Genomic DNA, 26,981 nt, shown 5'->3' with positions numbered 1-26,981 from the left:
CCCCAAGAATTCCAGGCCTATCCTAAAAGGCAGGAATTTCCCCAGAGTTAATGAGAAATATAGCTAGTATCAGAACATACTCTATAAAGCCATTTTACAAAAATCAACATGGCACAGAAATAGGTATTACTATAAGAATAAATAAATACCATAAAAGAAAAATTTTAAATTAGTGGCAATGCATAGAAAGTTAATGCATAATGAAGATGGTATCAATTTCACTGGGAAAAACATTTATTATTTAATAAATACCTCAGAACAGATGTCTATCCATCTGAAAGACACAAAATGAAGTATCATCTAAAATCTCATTCAAATATAAATTCCACGTGGATATTTTTTTCCCACATGGATATTAAAAAGAATTTTTTAAGCTCCAAAAATCATCTTACAAGCAAATGGAGGAATTGGGGAACATTTCTAATCAAGACCAGAAACCCAAAATCTTAGAGGGTGGAGGGGGCAGGAAGAGAACTGAACATACAAAAATTTGTTTGCCAAAAGCTATTACAGACAATTCTAAAATACGTCTCTGTAGTGTGTAGTGTATATAAAAGGATACATCACATACTGATGTATGTATGCAGATGTGTATGCGGATAGAAGAACATATAATGTACGCAATGTACAGAAATGCATCATGTTTCCTAACACTAGCTGCTGAAAGAATGTCAGAAATAACTTGTAATGAGCCTACCTGCAGCCCAGATAGTGGTCTCTGTGGCAGCCAGGGTCCAGCCAGAAAATGGAAGTCACGCATGAAGAATTGTTAACTGTTTGCATAGGACTAACTGCTCAGAGGCGAGAACAGAGACCTCTAAAAAATACCCTATGGCTGAGGGAGAGAAACAGAGGCAATAGTTGGAAGAGGCACCTCCCTCCCAGACTGCAGTTTACATCTCACTGGAGATACTGGGGCTCCAGCGAACAGAAAATGAAAAGCGAGCGCGGTTACCCCAGCGAGAGCTGTTCTATAGTAGGAAGGGCCAAAGCTGACGGACGAGAACCTGCAGGCCAGGACTGACAAGCAGGAAGCTCTCTGCCGTGGTGCCAGCACGCCAAGAGTGGGAGGCAGGGAGCTGCAGACAGGAACTGGCAACACAGTCTGCTAAAGGGCCACGTACCCCCAAACACCACTGGAGGTACAGAGCAACAGCAGCAGGGTACTAGGAAGCTCCGTGCCTCAGTCTGCTGTTAAATTTTGTGAAGCCATGAATCTAACAGCTGTCATAACATAGCCAGAGCCACCATCCCAAAATATCTGTATCTGGCCTGGCTGCGTGCCTCAAATCATAACCACTTTACGTTATAAGAAAGGTATCAGAAAAAATGCACAAGGGGCGCCTGGGTGGCTCAGTGGGTTAAGCCTCTGCCTTCGGCTCAGGTCATGATCTCAGGGTCCTGGGATCGAGCCCTGCCATCATGCTCTCTGCTCAGCAGGGATCCTGCTTCCCCCTCTCTCTCTGCCTGCCTCTCTCCCTACTTGTGATCTTTCTCTCCATCAAATAAATAAACAAAAATCTTTAAAAAAAAAAAAAATACACCAAGTATAAGCTTTTAAAAATCCCCAAATTTCGGGGTGCCTGGGTGGCTCAGTGGGTTAAGCCGCTGCCTTCGGCTCAGGTCATGATCTCAGAGTCCTGGGATCGAGCCCCGCATCGGGCTCTCTGCTCAGCAGGGAGCCTGCTTCCTCCTCTCTCTCTACCTGCCTCTCTGCCTGCTTGTGATCTCTCTCTGTCAAATAAATAAATAAAATCTTTAAAAAAAAAAAAAATCCCCAAATTTCAGAACTACAAGAATAACTCAATATTATCTCTTTCTGTGCTCCTACATGGTTTTGGGGGTTTTTTAATTTGCTTGACTGGCTGGCATTGAAGTTGGTGTGCAGTTGTTTCACAGGAGGGAAGAGTAAATGCATGCAGCGCTAACGAGCCTACACCAGGAACATGAAGAAACAACTTCTAGGGCTTGCTGCCTGACCTGAGCCATCTTAATAAGGGTTTCTGACATCATTGTACAGTATTTCAGGGTTCACTATATACACACAATTAGCCAATCATCACTGTTTAAAATCACAATTTCAAAATAATCACTTACCAAACACTATTCCTTTGGCAAATGGAGGAAACAATTCTGAATGTCGGAATAAGTTTTTGTGAATTTGCCATAGTTCTTTGTGTAGTTTCTTAAAGTCACTGTATCTCTTCCATACGATTATCTAAAGAAAAAGAAAATTCAAATGTGTCTCTCACAGTGAAACTATGTAGGCTCAGATATCTGAACAACAAAAAGTCTTTTCAGGAAAGTGCCCAAAATTGTCATGCAAAGGCAAACAAATATATGTTCTAACCAATCTGGTTAACTGGCTGAGATTAAATAATAGTATTTGATTTATAAAGCAGCAACTCTTTCTCTAGCTTTTCTGCTTTGATTTTTAAATTTCATTTTACACAAGTAGCGTTTTCTTGGAAAAATATTCAACCTGGTACAAAGAGGGTCTATACCACCTAAAATGTCACTTAACCTCTTCAAAAATCAATTACTATTGGCCAGGAAATGAGCTAGATGTCAAAATACATATACTCTCTCAAAAATAGCATGTTTATAAACACAAAATAGACAACTTTTTTTTTTTTTTTGAGAGAAAAAGAAAGAGTGCACGCACAAGCCCAGGGGTGGGGGGCACACAGAGGGAGAGATAGAGAAAGAAAGAGAATCTCAAGCAAGCTCCACGCTCAGCACAGAGCCCAAAGCAGAGCTCAATCTCACAACCCTGAGACCATGACCCAACCTGAAATCAAGAGAGTCTGAGGCTTAACTGACTAAGCCATCAAGACACCCCTAATATATAGACAATTTTTGGAAAAGATTTATTTATTTAATGAGAAAGAGAGATCACACATGTGGGTCGGGAGTTGCGGGAAGAGGAAGAGAGAGAATGTCAGGTAAACCATGCTGAGCACAGAGCCCAACACAGGATCTGATCTCACAATCCTGAGATCACGACCTGGGCCGAAATCAGGAGTGGGATGCTTAATCTGCTGAGCTACCCAGGTGCCCCTAAACAATTTTTAAACATAAAGTACCTACACAGCCTAAAAGGATAAACTAAATAACAATGAAGAAGACATGGCTGTGTAGCAAGTAATTAACCTTAACTTTTACATTTCATAAATCTTATTTCACAAACCTCAGTTTAAAGTAGTAATAAGGATTTCCGAAGGCAAGATGAATCCTGAACAGAATACCATTAAAACTAGTATATTTCAAAACAGAAAATCAGTCATCTAGATTACATATCACATAAAAGTTTACCTCCATTAATCTGAATTACTGTTTAACCTTATTCAGATTAAACTAGGAAAAGAAAACTTTATAAAAAAAACAGATTTGACATATGACTTTGATATCATTGATTTTCACTGATTCAGTCTCCACTAAATAGGATATAACTGAGTTTTAAATTCCATTACCTAGTATATTAGGGTCTTTGCTTCTTAAAAAAAAACAAAAACAAAAAACCTAATTACCTCACACTTCTAACAAACACAACAGAACATAATGCTAATAACAAGCAAATCTTAGGCCAAGCAGGTAATCAAGTGAGATTTAAGAGACTCGTGTCAAAAAATTTATTCTCTGGATATAGGAAATTCTTCACTAAACTTTATCATATACTACCAAAAATTCTACCATGATGAGCTTCTTGTTTTTACTATAGTTGTAATCCTAGAAAACAAGTCAGATGTTTATGAATTATGTTTATGAGTTAATTTAAACTGCCTCCTTCCAAGGCTTCCTTTTATTCATTCACTCAACAACAAAAATAGTCACCAAAACAAGTATTTTCATGTCCCTACTCTCTGCCAGGCTCTGTGTTAGCATAGAGGATGAAGAAACGAGAAACACAGACCCAGTCTAAGTGGGCAGGACAAGCCAGCACAGTAACTGTGTCACAAGACGGTGTGACAAATGTGGACAAGGGAAGCCCAAGAGTGTTAAGAAAGGAGCACCTACGGAAGGTGTTATCTTAAGTAAGTCTACTGAAGGCAAGTAGTGATCAGATCAACAAAAATAAAGAGAGAGAAGGGACTGGGGATGAAGTTTTTAAAAGGAGAGTGAGATGCCAAATATAATCACTAGAATTTGGGCTTTTGCAACTGGATAAATAGTGGTGCCATTCTCTAAGGTGGAGAAAAGGAGACCGGGAACTTTTAAGGTAAGAACAAAGTTCAATTTTAGACATATTTGGCACAGGTTTGGGGTTCAAGAGAGCGAACTAAGCAAGATGTATTCATTTGGTAACTACCAGCAGAAAGGTGGCAATCACTCAGGAAGGCTTTTCTCAGCACTTATAACAAGATGAGGAGTCTAAGGACAAAATAATGGGGAACCCTAACATTAAGAAATCAGCCAGAAGTAAGGAAGAGGAAACCAAGTGCAAAGTAGGTGTTTAAAAAGCTTGGTTGTGCCATGAGACAGACCACTTGGATGGAAGAAAAGATTTTATTTTAAAATGTAAGTGAAAAAAATAAAATAAAATAAAATTTAAGTGAATGAGGCAAAAGGTAATAGTAAAGAACCAACAGTTCCAGTAAAAGAACAAGAGGAACCAATAACTAAGACAGCCAAACCAATACCTAAAAAGTAAATGGTCTCAGGACAGTGAGATTACAAGTGATTTTAATTTTCATATTTTTTGCTTCTCTGTAATTTCTAATTTTGATGCATGAAAATAATTCTGTCACAGGGGAAAAAAACAGTGCTATTTTTATATTTTTAAAATAGATCAAATTGTGGTGGTACCATGCTGCCAAAGGCTTGAGGAAGAAATGGGCGATGAGCTTGCAAAAGTAACCTTACATAAATGCCATCCTTAAAGCCATTATAAACTAGAAACGAGAGCTATGCAAAAGACTAGTCCGTAGAAACAAATCTGCAGATAAAATTTCTATTCTAGTTAGGGTCATTTTTAAGTAAACGCAGAGTTAAGGGGCAAAACTTAATAACTTAATCACAATAATAACAACATGGTCTATAAACTAGCATATAGTCTTTCAGAGTAAGAATTAGAGCCTCCAAGGTGAGACTCCTTTTCATCATGCCTAATTTATTCACTCACATCCTCCTTCTCAACACTGGAACTATAGAACCAAAATAACCAAGAGCAAATATAAACCCTCAAGAAATGCAGAAAACCAACACATCACAAAATGTCACCATCTACTGCCTCCTTTTCTTCATACTCCTTTTAACCATGGACATTTCTAGAAATCTTCAAAATGGAAAAGTGAGCAAAAGCACATTTCCATTATGTTAGCAGTATTGATGTTTATAACTGGACTACACAAAGTCCCAAAAAATGCATGCAAAAATTATTTTCTCTAGTAATTCCTTCCTACTAGGAAAAAAAACGGTGTAACAACTACTGTTCTATGAACCAACTCCTACAAAAATTTCTTAAGCTCATTAAAGTTACTTTGCATAAAATTCCTCAATTAAATATTAATTCAGTGACTGTCATATATATACTATGAATTTAGTAAAAGCTTAACTTTCATTAAATACATTCCCTTAAATAATTTTTACACAAAATAAATGTTTACCTTTCAGATAATTTCACTTAATGATAGCAAAAACCTGTAGATCCTATAAACTAAACCACTCAGTTTTTGTCCTTTCACACAGTATTTTAAAGTTGCCGGATCATCTTTTCTTGCAACCAGCATCACTACCATATTTGCTTTCAGATTTTCTTTCTCCCCTTTCCAAGAGCCTTTTCTTTCCCTTGACACATTTTAAATGTTCTCAAATGGTTTTTATCAAACTATTTCATTTATGAAATGACTTAACAGATTTCTGACGTGATACATAGAAAGTTCTATTTCAGTTCTTCTTCTCCCAAATTTCACCAGTGAAATCTACTACCTATAGAGAAACAGAGGTATAGGTTACGTTTTGAAAAAGGTACAAGAGGAAGGGCACAATATTTCTAGTTCTTTGTTTAACCTTCTGCAGGTGTTCATGCTTTAGAGAAACTACTGAACCAGAGGCCACATTAACAGTTGCTGTCCCCCTCAGAGTTTCCCATGCTGTTCTTTTTTTTTTTTTTTTAAAGATTTTATTATTTACTTGACAGAGAGAGAGAGAGAGACAGCACAAGCAGGGGGAGCAGCAGAGGAAGAGGGAGAAGCAGGCTCTCCACTGAGCAGGGAGCCCTATATGGGGCATGATCCCAGGACCCTGAGATCATGACCTGAGCCGAAGTCAGATGCTTAACCGAATGAGCCAACCAGGTGCCCCACCCCATGCTGCTCTTAATAAATAAAAATTCAGAGGGAATTTTTGAAGGGTAAAATTTTGTAAAAGAAATCTATCCTGGATAATTTTAAATTATTTCCTCCATGTGAATAGTTCAGCACTCTTAGAAAGAAAACACGCTACCTGGCAGGATGTGCCAAGGTGTGTGAACACATCTCTAAAAGAAAACCAACAATACATCTCCAGTTTTATAAGGATAGCATATTATTAGCCCTATATTTAGTTAGATTAACAGGACATCTTCTAATCCTCAATAGCTCTTGGGAAGCCTGACTAAATTCTAAAGCAGTACCTACATGAGTCCCTTAATAGGAGAGAAAGTGAAAGGAAAGGAAATGGAAACAAACTGTAGGTAGCAAATTTCTCTCCTAAATGAGAATTCCAACATTTGAAATACATGAGAAGCCAGAGTGTTACAATTTCAAGGTTATTTTATATTTTAAGAAGCTGGCAAGACAGAAGACATTTTTAAAAATTTTTATACCATTTCTAACAAAGAACCATGCAATCATCTAACTAAAGGACACTTACAAGAGTTTTCTGATGAATGGCTCACCAACAGTTGTTATTATAAAAGAGTTTTCCCCAAAAAAGGATTAAGGAAATGGCAGAGAGTATGTTCATGGATAAGTTGGTTCAGGATTCTCCCTGGAAAATGGGAACATCAAGCTACAGACTACAGCATAGCAATCAGACAATGTATTCAAAGGAAACACAACCCATCTTTCATTTTAAGAGTTGTAAAATTTCAAAAGCAGAACAGCCTGTACTGACTATTAATTCAACATAATTAGAAGAACTCTAAAGAAAGTCCACACTAGCCAACTGACACTTAAGTAGAGAGAGTACTTAATACAATGGTGCAAATTACTTTCATTTCCATTTTGGAAGGATACAGATAATAGAAATACATATATATTTTTCTTCCCAAATAACTGTATTACAATATCGTCTTCCTGGTTATTGAGAGGGGAAAGTGAGATATCTTAAAACCCCTAAGAAAAATAATATGAAATCTTTTAAAATTGTGTTTTATTGAGCTCAAAACAAATATTGGATCAAGTATAGCAAGAAATGCTAATGTATAAAAGTTCAAATATTGTCTAAACCTGATGCCATACACTCAAACCAACCAGTACCAAACAATCCATTTAAATGTACAAATCAAGTCAGGTTTTTAAGTAAGGAGTAGTGGGGCTTGTTAGAAAATATATACTCCATCTAAAGACATTAAAATTCAAATGGGGGGGGGGAAACTGTTGCAGAATTAAGACTGCCAATTTATAATGTCTTTTTTAAACACTTTAGTAAGAAAAAAAAATCCCCAACATATGTCCTTCTAACACCGTGTAAATGAACAGGGACCAAAATGAAAGTAAATCAAAAACCATTAAAACAAGCAAGCTATCATTGTAGCTATCCTTACTGGATAAGGATTCCTAAAGGTATATAACAAATACAAAGTAATGACAAATAAAGAATTCCATAGTTTCAAGCAAAAACACACAAGCTGGTATAATTTTAGAGAGAAAGAGTTGTAGCAAAACAACTACAAATTTAAAAAAGAAACACTATAACCAATATCTATACCCAAAGCAGTTTTCCAAGGTGTCAACATGTCAACTCAATATAAAAGTGTAGGTATACAGGGCCCCATAATTTATTATAATCTTTATAATTAATATTAGTTACCAAATGCCCTTTCCTTTTTATTAAAGTTACCATGATTTTGAAATAGATAAGAGCTCTTAAACTAAAATCCTACGAATGTTAGTTATCAGAAACACTATCACATTATTAAATAGCACTATAATTCCTTAAATCCTTCCTTGTATAACTTAACACCTATTAAGCTTAACCGGTACTTGATAGATCTGAAAAAGCAACTTCAGCTGCTGTTTTGTGAGCTAAAGATAATCTCCAGGCAAACACATAAATATGAAGACAGACATACCAACAATTCTGTTTCCTCAACAAAGCATTTAATTAAATTTTTGTCAAATATATAAAATAAAATTTTCATATGTATAAGTGTGTTACCTCCTGGACATCCTCTGGATTTCTTCGTGAAACCACCTAAAACAAAACATACACAGAAATATCTCATCATTACCAAAATTTAAGATTCCACATTTGTATAATTAATTTCAACAGTATCTGACTGAGAAATGAATTTGTTTAAAGGAAAATAAATACTGTATTATATCACTTACAAAGAGTTCAGCTATATAATAACTTCACCAACTGAAACACATGCTAAAAAATTAAGGAAAAGGCAGCTAAAAAAAGAGCCCACACACTAAAGTTCGTGCATTCCATTCCTAAGAGAACGCTCTGGCTTCCCTCTTACCTGTCACAATTCTAACAAGCTTGTCTACCCCCTTCCCAGGCTACATATAACGTAGAAGAAAAAAAGCAGCTATACCCAAAGTATGCAAGGGATGATTCCATATTATTTCTTACAACTGTCCATAAATCTGCAATTCACTCAATAAAAATTCCAATTTAGAAAAGGCAGCCACAATGCTCAGACACACCAACAACCAACCGAGCCACCCAGGCGCCCCAGAAATAACCGATTTGATTATGATTTGTCATTTACAGGCTCAATGGCTCCCGGAGTTCTATGTGCCGCCGCTAAAATGGTGAGTAGAACAAAGCCCCTCCAATCGCACCTTCATGGACCTCACGGTCTAGTGATTCGTGTAAGGGGGTAGCGGTTGAGGTGAGGAAGAAATGCAAAGTGGAGGAGGAGGGCTTTATTTCCCAAACTTATTTTAGTATCTCCAAGAACACCGATGTGCTAAGTAATGCGCCAGGAAGCACTTCATACTAGACCTTTCCCTGACACTGGATGCTCACTGTCCAGACCACACTGTCATCCCGGAACCCATCAAGAAAGGGGTGCCCAGGGCACCTGGGTGGCTCAGTTGGTTGAGGACTGCCTTCAGCTCAGGTCATGATCCCGGAGTCCCAGGATAGAGTCCTGCATCGGGCTCCCAGCTCCATGGGGAGTCTGCTTCTCCCGCTGACCTTCTCCCCTCTCATTCTCTCTCTCACTGTCTCTCTCTCAAATAAATAAATAAAATCTTTAAAAAAAAAAAGAAAAGAAAAAGAAAAAAAAAGAAAGGGGCACCTGGGTGGCTCAGTTGTTAAGCGGCTGCCTTCGGCCCAGGTCCTGATCCCAGGGTCCTAGGACTGAACCCTGCATCGGGATCCCTGCTCTGTGGGAAGCCTGCTTCTCCCTCGCCCACTCCTCTGCTTGTGTTCCCTCTCTCGTTATGTCCCTCTCTGTCAAATAAATAAATAAAATCTTGAAAAAAAAAAAAACAGCTGGGTGATTTAAGACTTTTAATGTTTTCATGATAATAAATTATTCACAGTATAGAAAATACGGAAAACCAAAGTTTAAGTATTCTTAAACTACCTAAGCAAAGGTCTTTAAGTTTCCAAGAACTTCTCTTCACCCTCAAATACTTCTCATGTAAAGGGACAGAGGATTTTACTCAGGTGGAGTTCAGAAAATTAAATCAAAACCTACTTGCCAAGTATTAACTATCCCTTTCCCCAAGAGCATAAGCAAATCTTAGTGAAAACCATGCCTGGAAAGTATAGGACTACACTTTCCTGACTCTCCTCTTTCCTCCTTGGTTCTTTTGCTTCTCTTCTGCAGGTTCCTCTTCCTTCTTCTATCCCCCAACAATCTGTGAGCATTCCAAGAATCAGTCCTAGACTCTGTTTCTTAGTCTTCTTTTCAGGATTAAGAAAGAAAGTCTATACTGGTGCTAATACTGTTCAAGGTACTATGCTAGGCATGGAAGAGAAAAAAAGCCTGACTTTGTACATTTATATTTACAAAGCATTTTATTAATGATTCATTTTATCCCCTCAACAACCTATGAGCTAGGCAAGAGTGGTTATTATAAGTCTCCCTTTTACCAATGAGGAAACAAGAGCCAGAGACTTGCATAAGGTCACATGACTCTTCCCCTTTAGATTTGTAATTAGAACTTGGATTTCTTTTTTTTTTTTAAGATTTTTATTTATTTATTTGACAGAGAGAGAGAGATCACAAGTAGGCAGAGAGAAAGGGGGAAGCAGGCTCCCCGCTGTGCAGAGAGTCCGATGTGGGGCTCGATCCCAGGACCCTGAGTTCATGACTGAGCCGAAGGTAGAGGGTTTAACCCACTGAGCCCCCCAGGCACCCCTAGAACTTGGATTTCTGACTCCTGGCCCAGTACTCTTTCCAATATACTGTACTGTATCCCTCAAATTATCTGTAATATTTTCAGAAATAATTAAGTTTACTTACTTGCACAAACCCTGCCACCCTCAGGTTTTATTTATTCTTTGACTTACTCATTCAAGAAACAGGTGTGCCTACTCCAATTCTAGATACTAAACTGTAACAGAATACACTGGATCGGATTTCTACATCACTATATTATAAAAATATAATCACTTGGCAAATACATTAGCAAGTTCAATCACTTGGCACCCCTCTATAAGAGATTCAGTATTCCCAATTATATAATCTTATTTAATTGGTTAAGAATGTGTCCCCTGAGATGGAAATCAAAAACACAAAAGGGTTAGTTAGGATAACATACATTGAGCCCAAATGTCCAACTCTTTCTAACTATGTAATTATCTTCAGCAGGAATATAAATTGGTGAAAAATAAGAATATCAATCAGAAATCTGAAGAAAGAATAGGATCATAATGAAAATGAACAAATTGAGCCCACAGACCCAGATTTTGATAACTCCTAAAGCTTTATTAGCAATTATTTCAACAAGTAACATCAACTCTAAAAAAAAAAAAAAAAAAAAACTAAACTAAATTCCCTCTGATATAGGTTGCTAGCTAGCATTTAGTAACATTTTTTTGGGGTGAATTTCAGTATTTTGTCATAAAATTCATCCAATAAATGCCAGGAAAAAAATGGAACTTAAAGCAGTGCTTTCTTTTGTTTAAATTTCATAAATTTCCACTTATAAGCATTACCTATCACCTATACATGTAAAGTACAGCCTCTTGTTATGAAGAATTGTATCACCAGGTCATCTTCAAAATTATTACCCTAAAGCAGTGCTTCACAAACCATGCAGTACGGCATATCAATATTCTTTAAAATCAGTGCTCTCAAAGGAAGGGCTTAATGATCAATTCAGTAGAGATATTTTTTAGAGCAGAATTTCTCAAAGTCTTTAATACGTTATCATGCATAGCATATCTTCAAAAGGAAAATATATAATATCTATCCAGTCAACTTTTTATTTTTATCATATGTTATCTACTATTACTTTATTTATCTAGTGCAACACCCACTAAATTTGGAATACAGCTGGGTAATGCTGCTGCAACGTTTATAGTCCATCTGCCCCTGTTAATGCCAACAGCAAATTCTGAATTTACTTAAAACAAATGAGGGCTTACAGTGAAGGTCACTATCTCTTACTGTGCAAAGAAATTAAGTCCTCTACTTCATTTAATCACCACAACAATCCTGCCTGGTAGGATGAGATAACCAAGCCCAAGAGCATATAGTCACATACGAATAGTACTCATATCATTCAGTTACAGGCAAGACTAGATCTCAGAACTCCATGATTTAAAACAAAGTACTACCGGGCGCCTGAATGGCTCAGTTGGTTAAGCAACTGCCTTCGGCTGGGGTCATGATCCTGGAGTCCCAGGATCGAGCCCTGCATCAGGCTCCCAGCTCCATGGGGAGTCTGCTTCTCCCTCTGACATTTTCCTCTCTCTCTCTCTCAAATAAATAAATAAAATGTTTAAAAAATAAATAAAACAAAATACCCCTTCCAGGACACAACTAAATCAGCCCTTCTAAAGATTAAAATTCCAAGTATGCAAGTAATATTCCTGTTGCCTGTTAGGTAAACCCATTTTGTCTTTTTTTTTTTCTAATTTTTTTTAAAGATTTTATTTATTTATTTGACAGACAAAGATCACAAGTAGGCAGAGAGGCAGGCAGAGAGAGAGAGGGGAAGAAGCAGGCTCCCTGCTGAGCAGAGAGCCCAATGTGGGACTTGATCCCAGAACCCTGGGATCATGACCTGAGCCTAAGGCAGTGGCTTAACCCACTGAGCCACCCAGGCGCCCACCCATTTTGTCTTTTACAGAGAAATTTAATTGACCAAAAATAGCAGCTGAAGAAGTGCTTTGGCAGAGGAGAAGAAGCTAAGAAGAAAGAGGTCTGATAACAGGCTCTGGTACTAGCCATGAACTGCTTTTGCCAGTTCAGTAATAAACCAAAGAGAAAGCAACCTTAAAATGAGTCCTCTTTCCCATCTTTAAAACAAAGACCTGAAGGGGACACCTGGGTGGCTCAGTCAGTTAAGTGTCTGCCTTTGGCCCAGGTCTGGATCCCAGGGTCCTGGGACAGAGTCCCGCATCAGGCTCCTTGCTCAGCAGAGATCTGCTCCTCCCTCACCCTGCAGCTCTCCCGCTTGTGCTTGCTTTCTCTCCCTCTCTGAAAAATAAATAAATAAAATCTTAAGGAAAAAAAAAAAAAAGACCTAAAGTTAGGGCTTGGACTAGCTCAGGCCCATAATAATCAACAGATCAGGGGGGCGCCTGTGTGGCTCAGTAGGATAGGCCTCTGCCTTTGGCTCAGGTCATGGTCTCAGGGTTCTGGGATCGAGCCCTGTATCTGGCTCTCTGCACAGCAGGGAGCCTGCTTCCCCTTCTCTCTCTGCCTGCCTCTCTGCCTACTTGTGATCTCTGTCAAACAAATAAATAAAGATCTTTAAAAAAATAATAATAATGATAATCAACAGATCATAACAGTCATTAGGTCCTGTAGATCATTTTCAGTTTTATCTTAGTATTACCAACTTTCCTTAAAAATCAAGTCTAAGGGGCGCCTGGGTGGCTCAGTGGGTTAAAGCCTCTGCCTTCGGCTCAGGTCATGATCCCGCGGTCCTGGGATCAAGCCCCGCGTCGGGCTTTCTGCTTGGCCGGGAGCCTGCTTCCTCCTCTCTCTCTGCCTGTCTCTCTGCCTACTTGTGATCGCTGTCTGACAAATAAATAAACAAAATTTTTAGGGCGCCTGGGTGGCTCAGTGGGTTAAGCCGCTGCCTTCGGCTCAGGTCATGATCTCAGGGTCCTGGGATCGAGTCCCACATCGCGCTCTCTGCTCAGCAAGACACCTGCTTCCCTCTCTCTCTCTCTCTGCCTGCCTCTCCATCTGCTTGTGATCTCTCTCTGTTAAATAAATAAAAAATCTTAGAGGAGTCAAGATGGCGGAGAAGTAGCAGCTGAGACTACTTCGGGTAGCAGGAGATCAGCTAAATAGCTTATCTAAAGATTGCAAACACCTACAAATCCAACGGGAGATTGAAGAGAAGAAGAACAGCAATTCCAGAAACAGAAAATCAACCACTTTCTGCAAGGTAGGACTGGCGGAGAAGTGAATCCAAAGCGACGGGAAGATAGACCGCGGGGGGAGGGGCCGGCTCCCGGCGAGCGGCGGAGCAACGGAGCAAAATCAGGACTTTTAAAAGTCTGTTCCGCTGAGGGACATCGCTCCAGAGGCTTAACTGGAAGCCCAGGCGGGGTCAGCGCGGCCTCAGGTCCCGCAGGGTCGCAGAAGGATCGGGGGTGTCTGAGTGTCGCAGAGCTTACCGGTATTAGAACGGGGAAGCCGGCTGCAGAGACAGAGCCGAGGAGTGACTCTCAGCTCGGGGTTGCCTTGAACCGGTCGCAGGCTCAGTCAGCTCGGAGCGCGGCCGGAGGCCAGGGTGGCGGGAGTCATTGGGTGCTGTTCTCTGAGGGCGCACTGAGGAGTGGGGCCCCGGGCTCTTGGCTCCTCCGGGCCGGACACCGGGAGGCCGCCATCTTCATTCCCGTCCTCCGGACTCTACAGAAAGTGCTCAGGGAACAAAAGCTCCCGAAAGCGAACCCCAGCGGATTACTCAGCGCGGCCCCGGGTAAGGGCGGTGCAACTCCGCCTGGGGCAAAGACGCTTGAGAATCACTACAACAGGCCCCTCCCCCAGAAGATCAACGGGAAACCCAGCCAGGACCAAGTTCACCTACCAAGGAGAGCGGCGGAATTCCAGAGGAGAAGAAAGCAAAGCACGGAACTCATGGCTTTCTCCCCATGATTTTTTAGCCTTGCAGTTAATTTAATTTTTTTTTCTTTTTCAATTTTTTTTTCTTTTTCTCTTCTTCTGCTGAATTTTTTTTAACTTTTACCGTTTTCTTTTTTTAACGTTTTTTAAATAGTTTATCTAATATATATATTTTTTTCCTCTTTTTATATTTTTTCTTTATCGGCTTTCTTTTTTTTAATAGTTTCTTTTTTTTTTTTCTTTCTTTCTGAACCCCTTTTTATCCCCTTTCTCCCCCCTCACAATTCGGGATCTCTTCTGATTTGGCTAAAGCATATTTTCCTGGGGTTGTTGCCACCCTTTTAGTATTTTACTTGCTCCTTCATAAACTCTTATCTGGACAAAATGACAAGGCGGAAAAATTCACAACAAAAAAAAGAACAAGAGGCAGTACCAAAGGCTAGGGACCTAATCAATACAGACATTGGTAATATGTCAGATATAGAGTTCAGAATGATGATTCTCAAGGTTCTAGCCAGGCTTGAAAAAGGCATGGAAGATATTAAAGCAACCCTCTCAGGAGATATAAAAGCCCTTTCTGGAGAAATAAAAGAACTAAAATCTAACCAAGTTGAAATCAAAAAAGCTATTAATGAGGTGCAATCAAAAATGGAGGCTCTCACTGCTAGGATAAATGAGGCAGAAGAAAGAATTAGCGATATAGAAGACCAAATGACAGAGAATAAAGAAGCTGAGCAAAAGAGGGACAAACAGCTACTGGACCACGAGGGGAGAATTCGAGAGATAAGTGACACCATAAGACGAAACAACATTAGAATAATTGGGATTCCAGAAGAAGAGGAAACAGAGAGGGGAGCAGAAGGTATATTGGAGAGAATTATTGGAGAGAATTTCCCCAATATGGCAAAGGGAACAAGCATCAAAATCCAGGAGGTTCAGAGAACCCCCCTCAAAATCAATAAGAATAGGTCCACACCCCGTCACCTAATAGTAAAATTGACAAGTCTTAGTGACAAAGAAAAGATTCTGAAAGCAGCCCGGGAAAAGAAGTCTGTAACGTACAATGGTAAAAATATTAGACTGGCAGCAGACTTATCTACAGAGACCTGGCAGGCCAGAAAGAGCTGGCATGATATATTCAGAGTACTAAATGAGAAAAACATGCAGCCAAGAATACTATATCCAGCTAGGCTATCATTGAAAATAGAAGGAGAGATTAAAAGCTTCCAGGACAAATAAAAACTGAAAGAATTTGCAAATACCAAACCAGCTCTACAGGAAATATTGAAAGGGGTCCTCTAAGCAAAGAGAGACCCTAAAAGTAGTAGATCAGAAAGAAACAGAGACAATATACAATAACAGTCACCTTACAGGCAATACAATGGCACTAAATTCATATCTCTCAATACTTACCCTGAATGTTAATGGGCTAAATGCCCCAATCAAAAGACACAGGGTATCAGAATGGATCAAAAAACAAAACCCATCTATATGTTGCCTACAAGAAACTCATCTTAAACCCGAAGACACCTCCAGGTTTAAAGTGAGGGGGTGGAAAAGAATTTACCATGCTAATGGACATCAGAAGAAAGCAGGAGTGGCAATCCTTATATCAGATCAATTAGATTTTAAGCCAAAGACTATAATAAGAGATGAGGAAGGACACTATATCATACTCAAAGGAACTGTCCAACAAGAAGATCTAACAATTTTAAATATCTATGCCCCTAACGTGGGAGCAGCCAACTATATAAACCAATTAATAACAAAATCAAAGAAACACATCGACAATAATACAATAATAGTAGGGGATTTTAACACTCCCCTCACTGAAATGGACAGATCATCCAAGCAAAAGATCAACAAGGAAATCAAGGCCTTAAATGACACACTGGACCAGATGGACATCACAGATATATTCAAAACATTTCATCCCAAAGCAACAGAATACACATTCTTCTCTAGTGCACATGGAACATTCTCCAGAATAGATCACATTCTTGGTCCTAAATCAAGTCTCAACCGGTATCAAAAGATTGGGATCATTCCCTGCATATTTTCAGACCACAATGCTCTAAAGCTAGAACTCAATCACAAGAGGAAATTTGGAAAGAACCCAAATACATGGAGACTAAACAGCATCCTTCTAAAGAATGAATGGGTCAACCAGGAAATTAAAGAAGAATTGAAAAAATTTATGGAAACAAATGATAATGAAAACACAACGGTTCAGAATCTGTGGGACACAACAAAGGCAGTCCTGAGAGGAAAATATATAGCGGTACAAGCCTTTCTCAAGAAACAAGAAAGATCTCAGGTACACAACCTAACCCTACACCTAAAGGAGCTGGAGAAAGAACAAGAAAGAAACCCTAAACCCAGCAGGAGAAGAGAAATCATAAAGATCAGAGCAGAAATCAATGAAATAGAAACCAAAAAAACAATAGAACAAATCAACGAAACTAGGAGCTGGTTCTTTGAAAGAATTAATAAGATTGATAAACCCCTGGCCAGACTTATCAAAAAGAAAAGAGAAAGGACCCAAATAAATAAAATCATGAATGAAAGAGGAGAGATCACAATGAACACCAAAGAAATACAGACAATTATAAGAACATACTATGAGCAACTCTACACCAACAAATTTGACAATCTGGAAGAAATGGATGCATTCCTAGAGACATATAAACTACCACAACTGAACCAGGAAGAAATAGAAAGCCTGAACAGACCCATAACCAGTAAGGAGATTGAAACAGTCATCAAAAATCTCCAAACAAACAAAAGCCCAGGGCCAGACAGCTTCCCAGGGGAATTCTACCAAACATTTAAAGAAGAACTAATTCCTATTCTCCTGAAACTGTTCCAAAAAATAGAAATAGAAGGAAAACTTCCAAACTCATTTTATGAGGCCAGCATCACCTTGATCCCAAAACCAGACAAGGATCCCAACAAAAAAGAGAACTACAGACCAATATCCTTGATGAACACAGATGCAAAAATTCTCGCCAAAATACTAGCCAATAGGATTCAACAGTACATTAAAAGGATTATTCACCACGACCAAGTGGGATTTATTCCAGGGCTGCAAGGCTGGTTCAACATCCGCAAATCAATCAATGTGATACAACACATTAATAAAAGAAAGAACAAGAACCATATGATACTCTCCATAGATGCTGAAAAAGCATTTGACAAAGTACAGCATCCCTTCCTGATCAAAACTCTTCAAAGTGTAGGGATAGACGGCACATACCTCAATATTATCAAAGCCATCTATGAAAAACCCACCGCAAATATCATTCTCAATGGAGAAAAACTGAAAGCTTTTCCGCTAAGGTCAGGAACACGGCAGGGATGTCCGTTATCACCACTGCTATTCAACATAGTACTAGAAGTCCTAGCCTCAGCAATCAGACAACAAAAGGAAATTAAAGGCATCCAAATCGGCAAAGAAGAAGTCAAACTATCACTCTTCGCAGATGATATTGATACTCTATGTGGAAAACCCAAAAGACTCCACTCCAAAACTGCTAGAACTTGTACAGGAATTCAGTAAAGTGTCAGGATATAAAATCAATGCACAGAAATCAGTTGCATTTCTCTACACCAACAACAAGACAGAAGAAAGAGAAATTAAGGAGTCCATCCCATTTACAATTGCACCCAAAACTATAAGATACCTAGGAATAAACCTAACCAAAGAGACTAAGAATCTATACTCAGAAAACTATAAAGTACTCATGAAAGAAATTGAGGAAGACACAAAGAAATGGAAAAATGTTCCATGCTCCTGGATTGGAAGAATAAATATTGTGAAAATGTCTATGCTACCTAAAGCAATCTACACATTTAATGCAATTCCTATCAAAGTACCATCCATTTTTTTCAAAGAAATGGAACAAATAATCCTAAAATTTATATGGAACCAGAAAAGACCTCGAATAGCCAAAGGAATATTGAAAAAGAAAGCCAAAGTTGGTGGCATCACAATTCCGGACTTCAAGCTCTATTACAAAGCTGTCATCATCAAGACAGCATGGTACTGGCACAAAAACAGACACATAGATCAATGGAACAGAATAGAGAGCCCAGAAATGGACCCTCAACTCTATGGTCAACTCATCTTCGACAAAGCAGGAAAGAATGTCCAATGGAACAAAGACAGCCTCTTCAATAAATGGTGTTGGGAAAATTGGACAGCCACATGCAGAAAAATGAAATTGGATCATTTCCTTACACCACACACGAAAATAGACTCAAAATGGATGAAGGATCTCAATGTGAGAAAGGAATCCATCAAAATCCTCGAGGAGAACACAGGCAGCAACCTCTTCGACCTCAGCCGCAGCAACATCTTCCTAGGAACATCACCAAAGGCAAAGGAAGCAAGGGCAAAAATGAACTTTTGGGATTTTATCAAGATCAAAAGCTTTTGCACAGCAAAGGAAACAGTGAACAAAACCAAAAGACAACTGACAGAATGGGAGAAGATATTTGCAAATGACATATCAGATAAAGGGCTAGTGTCCAAAATCTATAAAGAACTTAGCAAACTCAACACCCATAGAACAAATAATCCAATCAAGAAATGGGCAGAGGACATGAACAGACATTTCTGCAAAGAAGACATCCAGATGGCCAACAGACACATGAAAAAGTGCTCCATATCACTCGGCATCAGGGAAATACAAATCAAAACCACCATGAGATATCACCTCACACCAGTCAGAATGGCTAAAATTAACAAGTCAGGAAATGACAGATGCTGGCGAGGATGCAGAGAAAGGGGAACCCTCCTACACTGTTGGTGGGAATGCAAGCTGGTGCAACCACTCTGGAAAACAGCATGGAGGTTCCTCAAAATGTTGAAAATAGAACTACCCTATGACCCAGCAATTGCACTGCTGGGTATTTACCCTAAAGATACAAACGTAGTGATCCGAAGGGGCACGTGCACCCGAATGTTTATAGCAGCAATGTCTACAATAGCCAAACTATGGAAAGAACCTAGATGTCCATCAACAGACGAATGGATAAAGAAGATGTGGTATATATACACAATGGAATACTATGCAGCCATCAAAAGAAATGAAATCTTGCCATTTGCGACGACGTGGATGGAACTAGAGGGTATCATGCTTAGCGAAATAAGTCAATCGGAGAAAGACAACTATCATATGATCTCCCTGATATGAGGGAGAGGAGATGCAACATGGGGGGTTAAGGGGGTAGGAGAAGAGTAAATGAAACAAGATGGGATTGGGAGGGAGACAAACCATAAGTGACTCTTAATCTCACAAAACAAACTGAGGGTTGATGGGGGGAGGGGGTTGGGAGAGGGGGTGGGGTTATGGATATTGGGGAGGGTATGTGCTATGGTGAGTGCTGTGAAGTGTGTAAACCTGGCGATTCGCAGACCTGTACCCCTGGGGATAAAAATATATGTTTATAAAGCTGTAAAAAAAAAAAAAAAAAAAAAAAAAGAAAGAAAGAAAGGATGAATACCCAAGTTTTGTAGCAACATGGACGGGACTGGAAGAGATTATGCTGAGTGAAATAAGTCAAGCAGAGAGAGTCAATTATCATATGGTTTCACTTATTTGTGGAGCATAACAAATAGCATGGAGGACAAGGGGAGATGGAGAGGAGAGGGGAGTTGAGGGAAATTGGAAGGGGAGGTGAACCATGAGAGACTATGGACTCTGAAAAACGATCTGGGAATTTTGAAGGGGTGGGGGGTGGGAGGTTGGGGGCACCAGGTGGTGGGTATTGTGGAGGGCACAGATTGCATGGAGCACTGGGTGTGGTGCAAAAATAATGAATACTGTTATGCTGAAAAAATTAAAAATAAATAAATAAATAAAATAAATAAAAAATCTTAAAAAATTTTTTTTTAAAAATCAAGTCTAAAATACTCATTTATATAATTACCATCATAATTATGATTTGAAATCACCCTCTTAACTCAGATTCACACAAAACAACTGTCTTCTTCAGAAGACTGAAAGATAACTCCTGGAAAACCAGTGAACATTTCCCATTGTGGTGATGCACACAATTCTGACTTTCACACATTTGACTTTATAAAATCTACACTTTCATACAAACATATTTACATCTTTAAACTGCATTTCATGCAAACACACACACACGCACACATGCACGTGCACACACATACACACACACACCCTCTGACAAAAATAATAGGTACCTCAAAGTGCTCAGTTCCCGTAGGCATGTGTCCTCCTAGCAAACTCAACCTCCCTCCTACCCCATCACCTGCATCTCCGTTCCTCTCCCTCTTTTCCCTGCAGAGCTGCAGGGGTCACTGGTTGGCAAGAATATTTGGGATGGTTAATCACCCGCCAGCCAGGTAGTCTAGACCCAAGAGACAGCACCTGCACACACCATAATTAGATATTTTACAACACTGTTTAGCTCTCTGGAATGAAAGAATTTCCACGTAAGACAGATATATCAATGGGAAAAATTTTGACATTCCACTTTCTAACAAGTTTTTATAAAAGTAGTATGTTGAAAGGAATGATTGCTTTCTACATCATTAAAATCCCAAAATCTAAAGAGAGAATAAAGAAACTATAACAGCAAGCTACCTTTGGATATTCAGTAAATGTTAAGTTGTACTTCTCACTTCAAATTTACCAACTGTAATGGCACTACTCTAAGGTAAACTGTTTTCCAATCTAATTTCAAGGAAAATCAAAATCATTACTGTTAAAAGTTTGCAGTTTAACACAAAATCTTACTATCTGAACATGTAAGCTGTCAACACACAAAATGAAAACAGAATTGGCTTGAATTTTTTAAAACCTGCTTACTAGGGGCACCTGGGTGGCTCATTCGATTAAGCATCCAATTCTTTGATTTCAGCTCTGGTCATGTCTTCTTCAGGATAATAACATGGAGCCCCACCTAGGGCTCCACTCTCGGTGCAGAGTCCGCTTGAGATTCTCTTTCTCCCTCACCTGCCACCCCTACCCCTGTTCACATCCTCTATCTTAAAAAAAAAAAAAAAAAAAAAGCCTACTTACTAACATTTTTCACATACAGCAGGATCCCTGCTGAGCAGAGAGCCCGATGTGGGGGTTTGATCCCAGGATCCTGTGATCATGACCCGAGCCAAAGGCAGAGGCTTTAACCCACTGAGCCACCCAGGCGCCCCGTGAATATCATACTGAAGAGAAAAAGACTGAATGCTTTCCTCCTAAGATCAGAACAAGGCAAAGATGTTCACTTTCATCACTCTTGTTCAAGACAGTGTGGTATGAAACAAAACACAGAATCCAGAAACAGATCCACACACATACTACTAATTGATTTTTGACAGAGATGCAAAAACAATTAAATAAAAAAAGGGCTAGCCTCTTAAATAAAGTGTTTTATTGCAATTAAACATCCATATGCATGTTCTACCTAAACTTCACACCTTATACAAAAATAAACTCAAAATGGATCACAGAGCTAAATGTTATATGCAAAACACTAAAGCTTCTCAAATGAAACACTGGGGGGAAATTCTGTGACCTGGGGTTAATAAAGAATTTTTAGATATAACACTAAAAGCACACTTCATATAAGAAAAAAGAGATTTCACCAAAATTGAAACTTTTTGCTTTGTGAAAGTTAAAATAATGAAAAGATATGCTATACACTAGGAGAAAACAGATAATCACATATCTGACCAAAAAACTTACATCCAGAACAAATATAAAATCCCAAAATTCAACAGGAAACAATCCAATAAAAAATGGGAAAAGACGATCTCAAAAGGTTAAACACTGGATGATTCTATTCATACAACATTCTCAGAAAGACAGAAGTAGAGTGGTAGAGAGCGGATCAGTGGTCATCAAGGGGCTAAGAGGCGGGGAGGAGAGTGTGTAAAGGGACAGCATGAGGGAGTGTTTGGGGATGATGGAATTTTTGTTTCCTGATGATGATGGTAGATATTTGAGTCTATTGTGTAAAAATCCACAGAAATATGTAACAAGTCACATATTGATTTAAAAAGGAACACTTAAAAAGAAAAATGTTGCCTCTTTCCATCCTTCTCTCAAATCCCTGCTATCCTCCAGCTCTGTGCTAGGCACCATGAATACAAAGTTAAAAAGGCAGTCTGCCCTCAAAGAAGGAAGCAAACAAGTACATTATGATAAAGGCTTTAACAGAGGAATATATAATACACATGGAGTTCCACACCTAAGAAAGGCTTCCTGGGAAACACAGGGCAGGAGCTGACACTTCAGATGAGTATTGATACCAACGCAGAGACGAGCATTCCAGGGACGCCTGGATGGCTCAGTGGGTTAAGCATCTGCCTTCAGCTCTGGGATCAAGTCCCGCATCAGGCTCCCTGATCAGCAGGAAGTCTGCTTCTCCTTCTCCCTCTGCCTCTGCCATTCCCCTTGCTTGTAGTCACTCTCTCTCTCTCTCAAATAAGTGAATGAAAATGTTTTATAAAAAAAAGTGGACTTACGTATTCTCACAGCTTGAAAAAACACCCAAATTGCTTTAAGTATGCATAAGACTTGCACACTGAAAATTAGAAAACACTGCTTAAAGAGCTAAAAAATGGAAGATCCATGTTCATGGATCAGAAGATTCGAAATTGCTAAGATATCAATGTTGCTAAAACATCTTCTTCTGTAGAAGCTGATCTGTATTCGCAACACAACGCCAATCAAAATATGGGTAGGCATGTCTTCAGAATCTGTCAAACTGATTCTAAACTTTATACAAAAATGCAAACAATCTAGAACAGTCAAAACAATTTGGAGAAAGAGAACCTAATTTCCAGATGTTAGTATAAAGCTACAGTAAACAAGGCTGTGTGTCATCAAGAAAAATGAAAGCAAATGTCTATACAAAGACTTCTATACAAATGTTCATGATAATTGTATTCATAAGAACCAAAATCAGAAAAAATCCAAATGCTCATCAACAGAATGGATTAACTGTAGTATAACCATACAATGAAATACTGGTCAACAATAAAAGAGAATAAAAACACACAACAACATAGATGAATCTCAAGTAATCATGCTGAGTTAAGAAGCCAGACCAAAAAAAAAAAAAAAAAAAAATGCATACTGTATGATTCCTTTTATATCAAATTCTAGAAAATACAACCTAATCTATAGTGACAGAAAACTGATCAGTGGTTGCCTAGGGATAGAGTGGAAGAGGGAACTGAATGCAAAGGAGCATAAGGGAACTTCTGCAGTGAGGACTATGGCAGTGGTTACACAACTATACACATTTGTCACAACTCATCAAAATGCTCACTGAAAATTGACGAGCTTAGCTGTACATAAAGTATGCCTCAATATAGACAAAATGTAGTCATAAGGCAACACTGCCATTTAAAAATTAAAGCGTTATCTTTTTCTTTCCAAATTCATGGAAAGAATACAGGCCAAGAATTACCATTCACTTAATGCTGTTGAGAAATCTGTATTACAGGAAGAGTTTTGTAAATGCAGCACAATGAAACAACCAGAAACATCACTAATGGCTCTTTTATGTCTGTGTCTTCTTTAAAGAATCAAAGGACATCTATAAAAGAATTTTCTAATTCTTAACAGAAATACTCCAGATAAAAAAAATTCAGAAACAACACAGAATTAACTAAGAAATCTGTTAGCAAGCCTGAAACCAGCCATAAGGTAATCCAAGCCTGCTAGGTTCCAGAGAAATGCAAAGGTTTTAAAAGATGAGGGCTCTTATGCTACCTAAAATTTAACAGTGGTATTTCCCATGATTCTACTTCTACTTCTGCATAAAGAATGCTGTAAGGTCCAAGAACATAGGGACTATTCCTTATGACTAGAAGTAATCACTAGTAAGAAACATTAAGAAGACATCCCTAATCTTTACCTCATGAAGTTCTCTCAAGGGAGCACTACTTACTTGGTTAATTCTCCTGAGGAAAGATATTTTTCTCCTTAAGTTTCAAAAAATAATAAATATCTCACTTGTTTTATAATGTCAATTATAGTTATTTTTTAATAGTATATCTCCGTGTGGACCCTCAGCCTTAAAATTGAAAAAACAAACTCTGTAACAAAAACAAAAAAATGAGGAAGCAGCCATTTACAAGGAGAAAAAAGACAACGTAAGCAATTTCCCAGTTCAAATAACCACAGCAATATGTAGCATGCATATTTTACAGATTTGGTTACTTCTAAGGCAACGTGCTACTTCATATTGTAATTACATGGTCATAACTGTTGTCATAAAAATTAGTTCACAGCTTAAGAAAAGATATTTGAGACGTAAATTAGGTTAACCTTTCCTTCTATGAAGTAAGACTACAATTAATAATCATACTTAGTGTTGGGGCGCCTGGGTGGCTCAGTGGGTTAAAGCCTCTGCCTTCGGCTCAGGTCATGATCCCAGGGTCCTGGGATCCAGCCCCGCATCAAGCTCTCTGCTCAGCAGGGAGTTTGCTTCCCCGTCTCTGTCTGCCTGCCTCTCTGCCTACTTGTGATCTCTGTCTGTCAAATAAAATATAAAAAATAATAAAATAAAATAAAAATCATACTCAGTGTTTCCTATTCAATCAAGATCCACACACATGCACACCTTCAGGCCTTTATGGGCTCTATTCTTCCCATTCACTCTTCTACCTACGATGCCCTTTTCATCCCACTTGTCTGGCTTGGCCATCTAATCCCTGATCCCATGAGCCAGAGCTATCTCTCATTCTTCTGAAATCCCATAGCTCTTTTCTGTAGTCTCTCACAACATTTAACATTTTCCATCTTGTACCTCGCTTTTTTTTTTAAGATTTTATTTATTTATTTGAGAGAGAGAGAAAGAGACAGAGAGCCTGAGAGGGGAGGTCAGAGGGAGAAGCAGTCTCTCCGTGGAGCCGGGAGCCCAATGGGGGATTTGATCTCCAGACTCCAGGATCATGACCTGATTCGAAGGCAATCGCCTAACCAACTGAGCCACCGAGGCATCCCTTTTACTACACTTCTTTAAGCCCAGTTAACTCTCTTCTACTGTGAACATCCTTGAATGAAAGGTACATGCTTTCTTCAGCCTTGTATTCCTCATAGTACTTAGTGCCTGGAACTAAACATTTATTGGGAATGCTGCCTAGAGTGGGGAGGAAAACATTCAACAATATTTTTTTCAACACTGTGCGCCATACATTGCCATAGGTGATATAAAAGGAAATAAATACCAATGATTGAGACCTACTATAAATCTACTAAGAGACAAAGACATGTAAACAGATTAATACAGTATAACTGTGGTGTTATCATAAGGAATAAATACGGTGCTGTGAAGGGAACACTATGTATGTTGAAAACTGTTCTAATTCCATAAAGAGTGTAGGAAACTAAGTCTAGATTTTGAAGGGCCCAATAAGTAGAAAGGTTTCAAGAGTGGTATAATAAGGGTGCCTTAATTTTAATCTGAAAAATTTTCTTAATCTGAAACTAACACGCCCACCTATATAATAACCTTATTTGCATAGTGGGAGGAGTAACAAATTTCACTCAATTCTCAGTACAACCCTCTGAGAGAACCAGGCTTGGTCTTATCCTTAAATAAATTTGCTCCTCCCATCTTCTCATATTTGTCTGAACTGTGGGCCATTTCCATAAACCATGTACCACTTTCATGCCCCAAACTCTGTTTATCTAACTTTTAAGGTTCTTCTCAAATCCTACTTCCTGAGCTCTCCAACACACAGGAATATACCATCCTCCAAATGTACGTTGCACTATTACTACTATCTGTGTCTCTTTTTTAACAACTAATGACAATGATAAAGTTAATTCTTAACTTTTTATATAACTTGGAGTTATGCAGTACTGGTCTCAAATCCCCCATGTGCACCTGCCTTATGATGTAAAGTTGGTCAAGTTATGAAACTTCCTTGAACCTCAGTTTCTTCATCATTAAAACTGGGATTCTGGGGGTGCCTGGGTGGCTCAGTGGGTTAATCCTTTGCCTTCAGCTCAGATCATGATCTCAGGGTCCTGGGATTGAGCCCCACATCAGGCTCTCTGCTCGGCAGGGAGCCTGCTTCCACCCCACCCCACCCCCACCTGCCTTTCTGCCTGCTTGTGATCTCTGTCTGTCAAATAAATAAGTAAAAATCTTAAAATAAATAAATAAAATAAAAGTAGGATTCCGTTGGATAATACGTACAACATGCCTAATATACACACATACTCATATATACATACATACGTTACAAACATTCAGACTTATTTTTGTTATTCTTTTCCAAGAAGAGAGATGCAAATTCTCTTTAAAACTCAAGGCAAAAGCAATAAAACATGAACAAAGTAGGTACTAAAAATTGGTTAGTTGATGTAAAGGAGCCTCACACCTTTTAAAAAGGCCCTCAAACAACTCACACAATACACTCCCAGTAGAATTTCTCCTGTGTTTCTTACCACTGCCAATCATGAAAATCTCGGGCAAAATGACACAGCCAGACACAGAGGGCCTAGGCTGGTGACCCTAACAGTGACATCCTTCTCAAGAGTCTGTCTGCCTCACTGCAATTCTGACA

General features: G+C 38.9%; 1 protein-coding gene across 1 annotated transcript in view; it reads right to left on the bottom strand.

Annotated features, from left to right (window-relative positions):
- The window catches only part of RPS6KC1 (ribosomal protein S6 kinase C1), a 181,254-nt gene that overhangs the window by 153,587 nt on the left and 686 nt on the right, over window positions 1–26,981 (bottom strand). Inside the window, 2 exon segments of the mRNA XM_047704503.1 lie at window positions 2,098–2,218; window positions 8,362–8,397. Of these exon segments, the coding sequence (XP_047560459.1) occupies window positions 2,098–2,218; window positions 8,362–8,397 (157 nt within the window).

This window comes from Lutra lutra, chromosome 15 (genome assembly GCF_902655055.1).
Source record: "Lutra lutra chromosome 15, mLutLut1.2, whole genome shotgun sequence".
NCBI classification, from domain to species: domain Eukaryota; kingdom Metazoa; phylum Chordata; class Mammalia; order Carnivora; family Mustelidae; genus Lutra; species Lutra lutra.
This window is presented reverse-complemented; position numbering and strand designations above follow the sequence as displayed.